This window comes from Nasonia vitripennis, chromosome 3 (genome assembly GCF_009193385.2).
Source record: "Nasonia vitripennis strain AsymCx chromosome 3, Nvit_psr_1.1, whole genome shotgun sequence".
NCBI classification, from domain to species: domain Eukaryota; kingdom Metazoa; phylum Arthropoda; class Insecta; order Hymenoptera; family Pteromalidae; genus Nasonia; species Nasonia vitripennis.
In genome coordinates, this window is record NC_045759.1 from 1218129 (window position 1) to 1232109 (window position 13981).

General features: G+C 41.6%; 1 protein-coding gene across 1 annotated transcript; it reads right to left on the reverse strand.

Moving 5' to 3' along the window:
• Nucleotides 1–672: 672 nt before the first annotated feature.
• On the reverse strand, nt 673–3811 carry LOC116416790. The gene is made up of 5 exons (XM_031926478.2): nt 3332–3811; nt 2033–2577; nt 1542–1962; nt 1027–1473; nt 673–944 (listed from the first exon to the last, which is right to left on the reverse strand). The coding sequence occupies exons 2-5, from the start codon at nt 2564–2566 to the stop codon at nt 727–729; spliced, it is 1620 nt and encodes a 539-aa protein (XP_031782338.1). The 5' UTR covers nt 2567–2577; nt 3332–3811; the 3' UTR covers nt 673–726.
• Between the last annotated feature and the right edge of the window lie 10170 nt (nt 3812–13981).

The window sequence follows — 13981 nt, forward strand, 5'->3', positions numbered from 1 at the left end:
TATTAATGAATTTAGATTCTTTCTCTCTCTCTCTCTCTCTCTCTCTCTCTCTCTCTCTCTCTCTCTCTCTCTCTCTCTCTCTCTCTCACTCGAAAAGAGTCGTCGTCGCCGCTCATTACCACTCGGGAGCTATGCAATTTCGAGATTCACTACTGGCGCCGCGTTACGGGCGAAATTACGCGCGTGCGTCCAAAACGAGGCTAACGAGATTCCATATAGCTGATTTATGATCGCGGGGCAAAAAATCACGGAGGAGACGATCCGCCGAGGAAAATTTTCGTTGCGCTCGACGTTTGGCTTTTTTTCAGGTGGTGGTTTGCGTTAGACGGTTTTTTCCGCGAGTTTCTGCAGTGACCGTTGCTGAAACTGCGAGTGAAATGTTTTGAAACTTGGTCGAGTGTGCGCTATGATCTTTCTTTTTCGATGGAGTGCAAAAAAGAACTCGCGTCTGAACGTTGCTTCTAATAGACTTTTCGAAAGGGTGTCATCCGCGCATGCGAATAGTGAATTATCATATGTGAAAAAGAGTCTTTGATGCTATGTTATGTAGTTTGGAATGTGTGCCGAAATTTGAATCTCAGTGAAGTTATCGTTTCTTCTTGGAAAATAGTTAAATTTTTCAATAAGTAAAAAGCCAGCTAATTTTAAAAGAAAACATTTTTATTTGCTATATTTTACCTTGATTTCTACATCGAATTGAGCTATAGTAGACAAAAGCACGTGTCATTATTTTACCTGCAAAAGCTTTGAATTCGGACCTTTCTTGCTGATTTTCGAGAATACGTTCGAAACTGCCGGGGATGTGGCATTTCCATTAACCAGTGTAAGCATACGAACTAGAAACTTTAAGGCGGAAAACATGGTACTTGGAGGTTTTTCCTTTTTCTTTTTCGACTTCGAGACTCGTTGAGACTTGTCACCGTCGAACTGAACTGTTGTTTTACCTACATTTTGAGCAAACGCGTCACTATTCTGTATTGTCGAAATATTATCTAAACGATATTATCTTTAAAAGATCGAACTTACCCGAATTATTCTTCTTACTCTTCTGCGACGATGGCGCTAAACTGTCCTGCACATTAGTCGCCGAAGCCGAGTGACTACTATCGCGATTCTTGTTCTTCTTCTTTTTCTGACTAGACGACGTAGGAGTTTTAGTTCCGCGCTGCGACGATGAAGAATTTCTCTTCGGGGGTAGCATCACTGCGCTGACTTTTTCAGGTCTCATTATCGACGACGGAGTCGACGATTCAGAGTCTCGAGTGATCGTGATAACGGCTTCAAAAGGCACACTGAGGACCGGCCTCAGGGTGGTGGAGAAGGGGATGGTATGCGGTTGTTGGAAGGCGATGCCGATCGTGCCGGAATTGAGATCCGCCAGTTCAGTTCGAGTAGTCTGGGAAGTGATCGGTGGGCTGTGATAATTGTTCCTCGAAGGCACCAATTGCAGCGAACCTAATGGATCAGTTCTTACTGAAAAAATGATCAATCCTTAAAACATATGAGACCCATTTAATCAGATAATAGAAACTGATTCGTACCACCAAACATACTAGGCTGACTGACATTTTGCCCATTAGCCATAGCATAATACTGTTTGAGATTCTCCTCGTGATAAGCCGGTCTGACCGGAAGTGGTATGTAGCCGTTCTGATGCTGCTGTACGTTGAAGGGTGGAAAGATGTCTGGATCGCGAAAAACCTTGTTGTCAGGATGGTCGTAGGGATTGATAAGAGCCAACTCCTGAATGTACTTGGTAAATGGATTTGTGAAAGTCAACGGGCGAGTTTGCTCCTGGTGACTCATCGGTCTCGAGGCGTGAATATCTACATTGACCCCCATATCGTTTCGAGCATTAGGATTTTCCGTAGTTGACGTTAATCTGTAGAGCTGTCTTTCCAACTTCTTGCAGTTAGTCGTTGGAGGAGTTGTTCTCCTCATATCTTCCATCCTGCTGTCGTACTAAAATTAATTTGAAATCAGGTAAAAAAAATAATTGACAGTCGCGATTATAGAATAATTATTGCAGTACCTTCACACCTCCCATCGAAGCCGTTTTGACTGTTTTTCCAGGCTCTTGTGGTCTTCTCATCTCATCCGGTTGCCTTCTCCTTTCGTCCTGTTGATATCTCTTTTCATCCGACGGCATTCTTCTATCGTCTTGCATACTATTCAACCTTTTATCAGGCATATTTCGTTCGTCACCTGACAGTCTTGTCCTCTCGTCATTATTCATCTTTTCTAAAAAATTGTTAATAACAACAGAGGAATTTTTCAACTTCTCCATTCTCTCGGGGGGCATGACCTCTGGATTCGCAGAAGCTAAAGTTATATTGATACGCGAGGCCATGATTCGCATGGCGTAGGTCACCCAGGTGATGAGCTCCTCTTTAGTCGATATCTTGAAGGGTAAGGTAAGCTCCACTTTGCCCGTATGTGTTGCGCCCACTTCGACCATTGTCTGATCTGCCATGGTTGTGTTCGAGGATACTGGCTCCAACTTCGTCATTGGATACGAAGTGCCCAGTCCAATCCATAGCAGCAGGACGAACGACCAAAGGACCATGTTTCAACGACCTGTATACAAGTTATATTCGACTATTAAGTTATTTACATCATAAATGCATGATGCATATTCATTGCTAAAAGCAGATCCATCATTCCATGATTTTTTGCACAATTCCATGAAGTATTTGGCAAAATGTGAAAGTGAATTAATGACGTTTTAAACACAGAGCTCATGAATCAATTTTAAAATAATTTCATACTCGTTACACAAGTGCGCATATTTGTCGTAGAAGAAAAAAAGGGCGAAACAAAAACGTCTTTCACTTTCGACACGCTGTAATGAATATTCACGCTCTCAGTACAAATCATCATCCGATGTTCAAGCCATACTTCAGCATTATCATTAATTAATTTTCGTCCGTCTAGTCCAGCCGTAATAATCGTTCACCACTGGTATTAGAAGCATCGCGCGATATGTACCTTCTCACGTACTCTTGATGGATTAGCATCGAATGGATTTTTATTTCTCCGAAATTTTTTTCGCTAACAAGCCGCTAAATGCACATTGCGCTACTTACATGTTCTCATCCACGAAGTTTAGTGCAATATCAGAGTTACTCAAGATCGCGTATGGCGGATTATATTCGCGATGCCGATCTATGATTGATGCGTAATCTTGAGGCTTTATAGAGCGCTTTATGCAATCAGATCATTAATATACCACGTGTCTCATCCTCTGAGATATCGCCTTACTTATCAGTGACAGTTACGAAATCATCAGTGCTATATTGAATAACTATTAATAGAAATAAATACCTTTTACCTCAAGTAGATTTATGAACCCGAACCAACGAAAAGCAACAGCCTCACTTCCGTCACACAGTTCACATCACCACTCGAGAACACCACTAATACCTCGAATCCCGGTCAGTTTTTCGACGTCCGCTCACGCAAACGTTGCAAAACGTCGCAAATTAAAACTTTTCAATAAAAACCAAAGCACACAACGCCTGCCGCGAATTACCGACACGAACGCCTAAATAATTTCGCCACGATTCGCGGATCAAATTCCCATGCTAGCGTGCGCTCCCAGATCCATGGCGGAAATGCAAAGCTGCTGCGGCATGTCGTCGTCTCTTGCAAAATCATCTGTTTAGGCAGCCAAGACTCGAGGAACCTCGCCAACGAGCAAACTGTCGCGCACGCGATGCATAACGACTCGCGATCGGCAATGAGCAAGGCTTCGTCCAATTCCGCGTACTTATAAAGCTGCGCATCGTCGTCGACGCCCTAAACGAGCGATTTTTTTCCGTCTCTGTCGTGACGGCTGCTCGAGAAAGGCCTGCGTTTTTCGCTCAATCGAGCGAACGCACACTTTTCCTTGTTAGCCGGTGCGTAACGCGCGCGATGCACTCTCGCACCCGGTGTCTTTTGTTTCCTGCCTAATTTGCCTCCTGTTTCTGCTTAAACGATACTGGTGACTGAATTCGCGAATTTCAACTGATTTTTAGAATAAGTCCAGGTTTTATTCTATCGATTTTCTCGTTTACCGATCGATCGACGCACGCAATGAGGAAGAACGTTCATAATCTATGAGTATAATTATTTTAACTTCTAATTTCATTATTAATTTCTTTCCGCACAGCTTACGCAACGCGAATTGATCCAGAATAATAAAGCAACATCATGAAGTATGTATGCAATAACAATTACCAGACGGTATTTTCATCGCGGAAATGAACGAGCTTCATAAGAAACGAGGCGATACGTGGCCAGCGCTCGCCGCGTCGTTTAAAATTAGAAACAGGTACAATGTATCATTGAAAGAACATTAGCGAACTATAAAGGAATCGGTTTCGTAAAATCACGATGCCTCAATTACGGTTATTTCACGGCTTGCGAAATTCTTATTCGATTATCATTTCCACCGAAACGATTCTTATCGTTGCGCAAGTCAATCGAGGAATAACATTAATATTAAACAAAAAAAAAATTATTTAGTACCGATATGCCTAGCACTTGCTAGTCTAAATACTCAACGTAATCAAAGCAGTCGTCTCGCAACACGAGCTCTACATAAACACCGGAATCTGGGAACGTCCTTGCATTGTCTCTAGTGCCTACGCTCTCCGTTTCCCGTGCAACGCTTTGGAGAGGATATTAATGTTCCTTCTCACGAGAGCCGTCTGTCTATCTGTTCCAAGGCATACCTTCGCAGCAGTCGGCAATGCCAAGATCAGGATCACGGCTTCGGGAACACAATCGCGAGGCTTTCATCGTCGATGCGTTATGATTTTTTTAACGATCCCCGACAGCTATACATTTTTTGCTCTGCGCATCGCGGCTCTAATGATGATTAAAATACGAATGTATACACATTACGTAGACATTTAGTCATCCGAGATCTCTAAAGTAGTTACGCTCCTAACGTCCAATTGTCGAATTAACTGCGCATCTTTCTCACTAACACCTTTTTCAAACGCTCTTCCCATAACCCATGTTAAACGTTACCGGCTTTGAGAAAAAACATATCCATTCCAGACAAACATCGTCTAGCGATACAGTCTCGTCGTCGAGTATCCGAAGGATTACGAAAGCGCGCGAAAATCATCGGCACGAGAGAAAGAGGAAGAAGCCCCACTCCCGCGTGTGCACGGGAGCGGCGTCAACGGCACCGACTCTTCCGACTCTCGCGAGAGGCGCCGTTACGCAACGCGAACCGGCGATATAAGTAATAATACAGTTACACACGTTTATACGCGGCCACATCGGCGAGTTTCACTTTCTTCTGTGAGTAGCGAGTGGGGGTAGACCGAGCGCGAGGATGCTTTCTTCGAGATGACCGAATTTATTGTGCAGGGATTCACGTTCGAGAGAAATACTAAGTTGTGTTATGCGCGATTGAACTTTATTATAAAATCTTATATACAAAAAGATCTCGTATCTTGATTAAGCACGAGATTTCCACCTAATCAGGAACGTCAGTAACCTTTGAAGATGCTTTTGAGTATGCTATCTAAATTATTCTATTTTGGAGCTTGCATCACCGATTCAAATTTGGCTACCTAAATGTGGCGAAATGTCATCAGCGTTATGTATACACCAGAACTGCATTAATTTTTTCATCTTAAAAAAAAGTGAATCAACTCTTTGTACGAAAATTTCATTTCAAGTGTCTATTCATGAATGTGTAATCCAAACATTGTTATAGCCTGCTTCATCCTCAGTTACGATTTCAGCATGTTATTACAGAGATTATCCAAGCTGCGCGATAATTGAATAGCTAATCACAATGTAATGTATTCATCGATTCACTTGCTACAAGCAGCAAAAACAAAATTGACCCACATTTCAGTGATAGCTTGAGCAATGACGCCCTGACATAGGTTTGCATTTTATTTCAAATTTTTTCCACGATGTACCTTTTATGCCTGCTTGTCTTGTCAACCTGACAGCTCCTTTGGCCGTATACGCGAGCAAGACATAGCCTACTGACGATTCACTCGCAGCTCTCTAGTACATACGTCACGTACATCATGTTTATTTTTAGGCTGTAAATAATCGTACGCGAACACTCTTGCATTAGGCTACTGAATAATAAAATCGTATATGGATATGCTCCGAGTCGTGGAAATTAATTTCATGCGAGCGCACTTTCTTTCTATATGACTTATATAATAGCGATTCGCGTCCGTAGTTGACGTAAACATTTTTAATTTCATGTAAAAGTTAATTGCTAACCATCCGTGTATGTGTTTTCCTGATAAGATTTTGATGCCATTTTTCAATATTTCCTATAATAGCTTGTGATTTTTAGAATAGGATTTAATTAATAATACGGTGGGATAATCGTTTTCGTGTAGTTAAATGCGTCAAAATCCTTCTCAGATGAATGATTCGCGAGATAACTCATGGTGAAGCACAAAATAGGAATCTTTGTTTATTACAAATCAATTTGAGAACACGGAAAATCTCTAATAATTCAATTTCATAAAGTCAATGCAAACAACGTTTACAGGAAAATCGGGTGCATGCACATCAGGATCTCGATTTCGACATCCTGATGTGCATGCACCTTAGGAGGAAAAGAAAAAGAGAAAGGAGCAACAGGAAGATCACCTTGGATTGCAATACTTCAAGCTTTTATAGAGTTTTGCATAGTGATACGCATTAACATCAATGATTCTTCAAGAGCTTAGGTGAAAAAAAGAAATTTCTCTCTGTAAAATAAGATGCTACGCACTTCGCCAATTTTACGAACATTATTATGGGATTTTTATGCGTAAATGAAAAAAGAGATCATCTAGGACTGAAAAATGCAAGTAGTTTTTAAATTTTCAGCAACATTTCTTATTCTACAATCCATAAAATTATCATTGTATAACGCTAGAGTGATTTAACCCTCATCTAAAAGACATCCTTCTGAAACGACTTCGAGCATTTTCATACCCGTCAACACCATTTTCTTCGGCTAAGACTCCAAAGCGGATAATTCATCATTGTCAGCGAAATCGACAATGGGCAACACCTACTGCACTGCATCGCAATCCGTTCTCCTACACATTTTCGAGGTCATTACCCGCTCGAGTCAAGTATAGCAGTGGTGGTACCGCGTGCGCAGGTGTCTCCGCCTGGCGAACATCAGCCAAAGCCTTCGCGTCCGCGACTACTTTACGCTTCCACCCATTGGAATCGTTATCCTGGCGGCGACAGCCGTCGGTAAGATCGGGCGAGTTGTATAGTGTTACGCGTTTTTGGAACGTGACGCAAGTTGCGCACACGGGCAAGAAAGTCATTGACCGACTTTTATGCAGATGTAAGGCGAGTGAGACTCCGGAGAGTCATTATTGTCGCGAAACCTGTTTGGGGAGAGAGGGTTGCTAGGTGGGAAAAATTCAGCTTTTTTTATTTTTTTGTATTTAGACTTTTCGAAGAGCTCAATCATTTCATGAGATTCGCGGTATAAGGTTTTTAAAGTTTCCTGTTCAAATATTTTTGGAAATGAAAACGGTCGCGTGACACAGTCCGCTCGGCAAAAATCGGCAAGCTATACCAAAATAATGAGTCGCTCGAGGTGTAATTTGCGAAAGCCTGCAGAGCTGCTACAACTATTGTTGCAGTGCATATACGCAAATGCAGGTCGAAAAAAATCGGTATACGAGCGTTAATTGTGGGAGCTAGACGGGCAGAGAGGGAGATTAGGCGGATTGCGAAAGTATACAGCTTCGACCATGTGCTTAGAAAAGTATGTTAATTGTAAACAGAGTTTTTCCTGTTTTGCTAATTTACAGGAGGGCCACTTGCCGATGCTTTTCGAGTGTAATGGCTTCTTAGAGGCCTGTAAGTATCTGCTATGCTCGTATGTAGCGGTAACGTACTTTGTTTTAAAAGTAGCACTGTATTACGTGTCTGAGGAAAATTGTTCCCTGTAAAATATTGATCGCTTTCGACGTAGACGTATGCTCTAAAAACGCGAATGATATATTAAGCTTGTGGAGGTATCCTGTCCATTTGGAAAAATTTCTGCACTAAACTAAATATTTATGCAATTTATGCAAAGTAAATACGGCAAGGATGTCTCAACGTTTATAGAAACGCCTAGTTGTGGGAGTTGAAAGTAAATTCGCTACTTTCGTTTTCGTTTATGAAAAAGTTGATACTCTTTTGAATCGCTCTCTTGAATTCGGCAGCGCAGCCGGACCATCTGGCGTACGTTCTCCGATAAACCTGTTCTCGGCCATGACACACGACGTTTACTTTCTCCGGTAACAATACACCGCAGGATTTCCCAAAGAATTCAGAATTCTTGCGCTAGCGGATACGCGATGATGAATTTGTTTGCTGTATAAAAACTGGATTTTTCATTCCAAACTTATAATAGTTTCTCTGTAAAACCTATATGCCAATTAAATAATGAATCAGCTTACCGCAAATTCTCTAATTTTTAGAGTACGAGAAAACCTTAAGCTATGTTGCAACTTTTCGCGAGTTACGACGTTTATGTCTTCGACAAGCTGTTCCAGTCCATCATTACTACTCAGAACACTAATTTTCAAAATACTAAAGACTGACGCTGACAACGATTTCTGTCTAAAGCATTAGCAGGTGTTTATAGAGCATTATTTTAACGTTTCCGAATAACTTGCTCTTTTTTTCTCGCTGTGAACAAATAAATTTGTATTAATTACCAGTGTGACTGTTATTAAGTATATCAACGTTCGATCTTGTTTTTGAAAGGTAAATCAACTTTTCCGCTGCATTAGACATTTGATATCACACGTATGTGATATTTAGTCTGGGTGTATCAAAACCGTTTCCACGTACAGCTCTACCTATACGCTATTATAACAGCATTTTTTCACTTTAATAACTTCCGTGTAGTATTTTTAAGTCGCGTCGACGGTAACGCAGACCAACTCTACTCCTTAATTTCCATAATATACGGCACGAATTGGTATATACATATAGCATATTGTGCGTGAGTAAAACATATTCGCGACCTCTCCAATGAAAGACTTGCTAAAGCTGTAGTAACCAGTATGAGTTTGGAAAGAACGGCTAAAAATTATATACTCAGTATGCGCATTGCATGGCACTTTATTTACGTAAGTATTTTAATTTTATTGGTGATATGGGCATAATATTCAATCTTGGAATTCCAGAAGTCGAAATTGCACACATGGCAAGGAACTCCCATGAAATATGCAGCAGCCGAAAATTTATGGCTAGTAAAAGGGCAGCCGTAAAAATCAGAAACAAATCAGAAATTCATAAGCAGTACAACAGCTACGGTACCACCAAAATGCCATACCCAAACCAAAAAACGTACAGCGCACTCGTATATCCATCCATTGAAGCCGTTAATAAAGCAATCATCTCATAAAACACTCCGCCTCTGAAAAGCTCACGTTCCCTGTTAAATATTCATGCATCTACGCACAGGGAGAAAAAAGCAGTCACAGTCGCAAGAGCCATATTATAACAGCGTCGTAGTCGTATGGATTTCGACACTGTCCCATCTCGCGCTATGGTAAAAAGGAGCATAACCACCGCAAGGAATACAGATGGAGGAGCGGAAAAAATAATGCGCAACGGCCGTCGCTCATACACGCGGACGCGAGCGCGACAACGTGGAAGGAGAAAAAAAACAGAAAGAAGAAATTGAGAATCGCCGATTATCATTCCGCGCATACGCATACGAGCTACGTACGCGTACACACGCATGTGCCGACGACCGGATAGGCCAAGGTCGACCTGCGTGTGTGTCCTGCGAGTTGCGCACTGTGTTCGGGATGATTTTTATGTTGTTGTTTGGTCTTGGATTCTTCCGAGAGAGTCTCTTGAGCTCAGGATTTAGCAAACTTTGTATATTGTGTGATTACCGGGAATGAATTGTTTTACCAGAGATTTATTTACAGTCGAAAAGCCAGGATTGCGGTTTTGATCGCGGTGCGACCTGGCATTACATAAACCGCATAAAAAAGTTATGCATCATACGGGTTTATCTAAAAATAACGTCACGAACTTTCGCTGCGATCCCTGCAGGTTTTAATACACTCTAAAAGGCTTCCATCGAATAACGAATCGCGTATGTCGAATTTATTCCTGTTTCTCGAAATAACATATGAAAAAATCCGCTCTTCAGCTCCTCCATTGGTCTTTTATTGCGCAGTCGAGTGAATATATGGGGAAGAAACGGCGATAAAATCGGTAGCCGAGGCTAGATAGTTGATGAGCTTACGTTACAAGTCGGACAGTCGGAAGCATCGACATAGGGAAAAGCCACCGAGGACTCCTTGTTATAGAGATAGTTGTTACAACGATGGTGACAGCTTCAGCGGGATTACCCATTGGTATTCTCATTTGTAGAGGTGAATGGTGAAAATTGACGATTCGTGGGCGGATATATTTCTTGAAAGATTATGTTTTATGTATCTTTTTCCTTATAATCTTTATGTGACAGCATATCGTATTGAAAAGTGGAGCTAAAACCTTAAGTAAACGTGCAAGTGTTTTTCTCGACGCATAGCATTTTCGTTTTACACGGATTTAATGGCTCATCGCCGGACGTAAAATTAAGGAAAATGTATGCTTCCAAGCTTACAATTTGTTTTAATAAGGGCTTAATTGTCTGGAAGTAGACTGCATTAGTGCAGTAAAGCTTTATTAAGTTCATGGCTAATTTTATTGGTCGTAAATATTTTGTAAAATAGTCTATCAAAAAAAAAATTCGCATAAATCAGAATGACGATAAAGTTAAAGGTAAAAATACAGCTCATCATTGACGCATATGTAATAGAAAGAAGAACAAGGTAATTTTGATTATGTCATTTGGATGCGCAAGAAGTGCGTAAGAAAAGCGTTTGGATATATTTCAAGTGACACGCCAGTACGCCGTCGCTGTAAAATGATAGAAGTAATACTTTGTCGTTAGGATATAGAGGTTGGCAATTCATCTATTTAATTGGGTTGAAAATGAAAACGAGGTCTAGGTCGCCAGCGAAAAATTTAATTCATTCGTCGTATACTCAAATTTGGAGAAACCGTAATTACAAGCACTATTATGACGCACACCATTTGATTTCAAAAATTATGAATTCTCATGTAAACAGGTTCACTTAAATGCGCTAGATTAGCATACGTTAGTGTTTTAACTATCTTCAGTGTCACACATTTCTTCAATTTAATTACACAACTAATATTATCAGTATTTAATTAAAAACCGTGATTTACCCTGCATCCTTCAACTCGAAATCCTTTCCAGCGGAACCTAGACAGGAGTTAATAGAACACATCGGGTGTAGTAACGAAAACGATTTACGAATTTACGGACCAGCAATTAGCATCAGCTCAAGGACCCTATCCATCCACTACAAAGCCTTCTTAACCTTTAGAGTTCAAAGCCGTGGAATCGTGTCCCCTTGCGAACCGCTAATTGTCCAGACGCCATTAGTTACCCAGAAATTTTAGACTCCGTAACAAACCCGATACTTTGCTAGTCCGTTCTCGAAAGAAGATAAGCGAGGAGAGGTGAAACTCCTCGCGATTTCCTTTCCCCACGTCGTTAGACATTACCTCGACGGAAACGCAACGTTCATACAATACGTGACCCGAAAAGAAAATGGCCTCTGTGCCGTTTCGTCGCTGATGGTAGGCCGTGAACGATGATTTACGTACATTGTTGCGCTCGTTAATTCATTTTGACGGGTCTTTTTCCGTAGGAATGACGATTGGTTGGTATGAACTGATTTTTCACGAGGATCTTCGTTTCCAAATGCGAACGTCTAATTAATTTATTTGACGTGGCTTTATTTCGGGATTCTAGGTCGTCTTCTTTTATGCACGTAGCTAAAAGGAAAATGAGCTCGGAATTGAAATTCTAGTCAGGAACGATGTACCTGCGCATCGAATCATTATGAATTTGGATATTCCACGAGTCTATTTTCGTCACATGGCAGATGACGAGTTGATAAAGTTTTGCTGACAGAAATATAAATGACGATGGTAAAGGCTGAACAAACGATCGTTCTCAAAATCGATGTAAAAAATGCACTCACTAGTCCGCTATCGTTATATAGCCGAGTGTAACGACCTTGCGCTTCTGTCGCGTGCGTCGAGGATAAGCTCGTTAATGCCAGTCGAACAAGAGGAGAAAAGGAGGTTCCGATTCATCGTCCGCGTCCTTCGCCCGTGATATGAATTTCGACGGATGAATGAGAAGGACACGATACTTCATTTTCGGGTGAAAGGATGGTTCGAGCCTCCGACGATTTTGTCCGTTGCCCGATGCGCTCGACTCATCGATAATCGGTTTCTCCGAATCGCCTGTTTTTGTTTGTCTCTCGGGTGATGAAGAAGTCACTGGATTTTTTTTTTTCTAATCATCTCTTAGATTTATTTTAGTCGTCAAGCGGTCAAAATATTTTTAAATCAAAAGATCGTTGAACCAACGACATCAACCTGCCAACACTGCAGCCGCGCGAGAAGGTAGATAGCAACAACGGATTATTGCAGCGCAGATCAGCGCGGGGCTAACGAGCTGCCGAACTCGATCTCGCAAGTTAAAAGCGTGACAGATAGACCAAAGGGAAACCCGATTACTACGATCATTGATCGAAACCTCGAAGGCCAGCTGCGCGTGCATATCGGAAACGTCCAGAAAACTGTCAAAATGTGTCGCGCGCAGTTGGCCAACTCGGCAGATATCGTAAGTTCGTCACGCCGAAAACACCGTGGACGCGACGCTGCTCGATTAGTTAAAACGTATATCCTAATTGTTCGCGATTTCCATGCCGAGACGTTGCGAGCGCCTGCAGACGTAATCGAGGCAACTATATTTTTGCACGTGGACTGTCGTTACTTAGCTATTGCAAGCTCGAGATGCAAGTGTCGGCTGATTAGGCTGTTAGCATTGAATCGTAGCGTTGCTCTCGTTGCTCTCAACGAACTTATAATTATACTGGGGGATTAAGGATTTGCGTAACTTTTAATGTAACAGAATAAAATGTTATATTGAAATGAAAAATAAGTTCGTAAACGCCATGACCATTTGAACTCCTTAATCGTCAGTGTTACTCTATTAGTGTTGTCCGACTCGCGAAGATATTCAAAGTGAAAATCTGTCTAATTCAGTCAACGCTACTGCAGATAATAGCGCATTCTCTGACCGACAATTTCCCCGAAGTATTTAAACGCTCGTTAAGTGAACTGATAATCTCGAAATATATCACATTGACTCGGCGCTGTAATCGTAGAAACCAGAATCCGAAGATGCTATTCGTAGAAGCGGAATTCGTCTATGCTATAAATATAATTTAAAGCTGGAAATAATAGCGCTCGTTTCCACGTGTCGAAATAACGACTTTTTCTCTCATTCCCTCAGCGCTGCACACAATCACCCGTCGCTGAATTTCTCCTGACGTACAATGACGCTGTACTTCCAATTAATCGTCAATTCGACTGATTTCGGCACATTTATCTTTGTATTTTGGAAACTCGCGCATTGTTTGAATAATTAAAATAACCGGAGTCGACGACGCAAGCCGCCTCGTTGCATCGAAATCCGCTAATCAATTCACCTCAGCACTACAGATAACCACATCGTACACAGAGTCACGAGGCATCAGACTCATCCTGTCGAATACAGGTTTTGTCACGTCCACCGCGTGCAATCCGATTCAGTCCGAATTATGAATTTCGTTCGCCAGTTCATTCTGGAAACGTACCGACGAGAGCATAAGTTACACGAGCATCATGTGATCCCTACGACGTTGGCAAACAGAATCGTGAAAACATGTAGATCCGCGACGTAAAGTCTGCATAGGCTATCGGCTGCAACGGCACCTAAAAGATACAAAAACTTTTGTTTATTTAGCCGATTGCGCAATACGTGCACAGGCAGTCGCACACATCTGAAAGTTTATATAACGTTAATTAAACAACGTCGCGTACACGCTTTTGCAGGAAGTGAGCG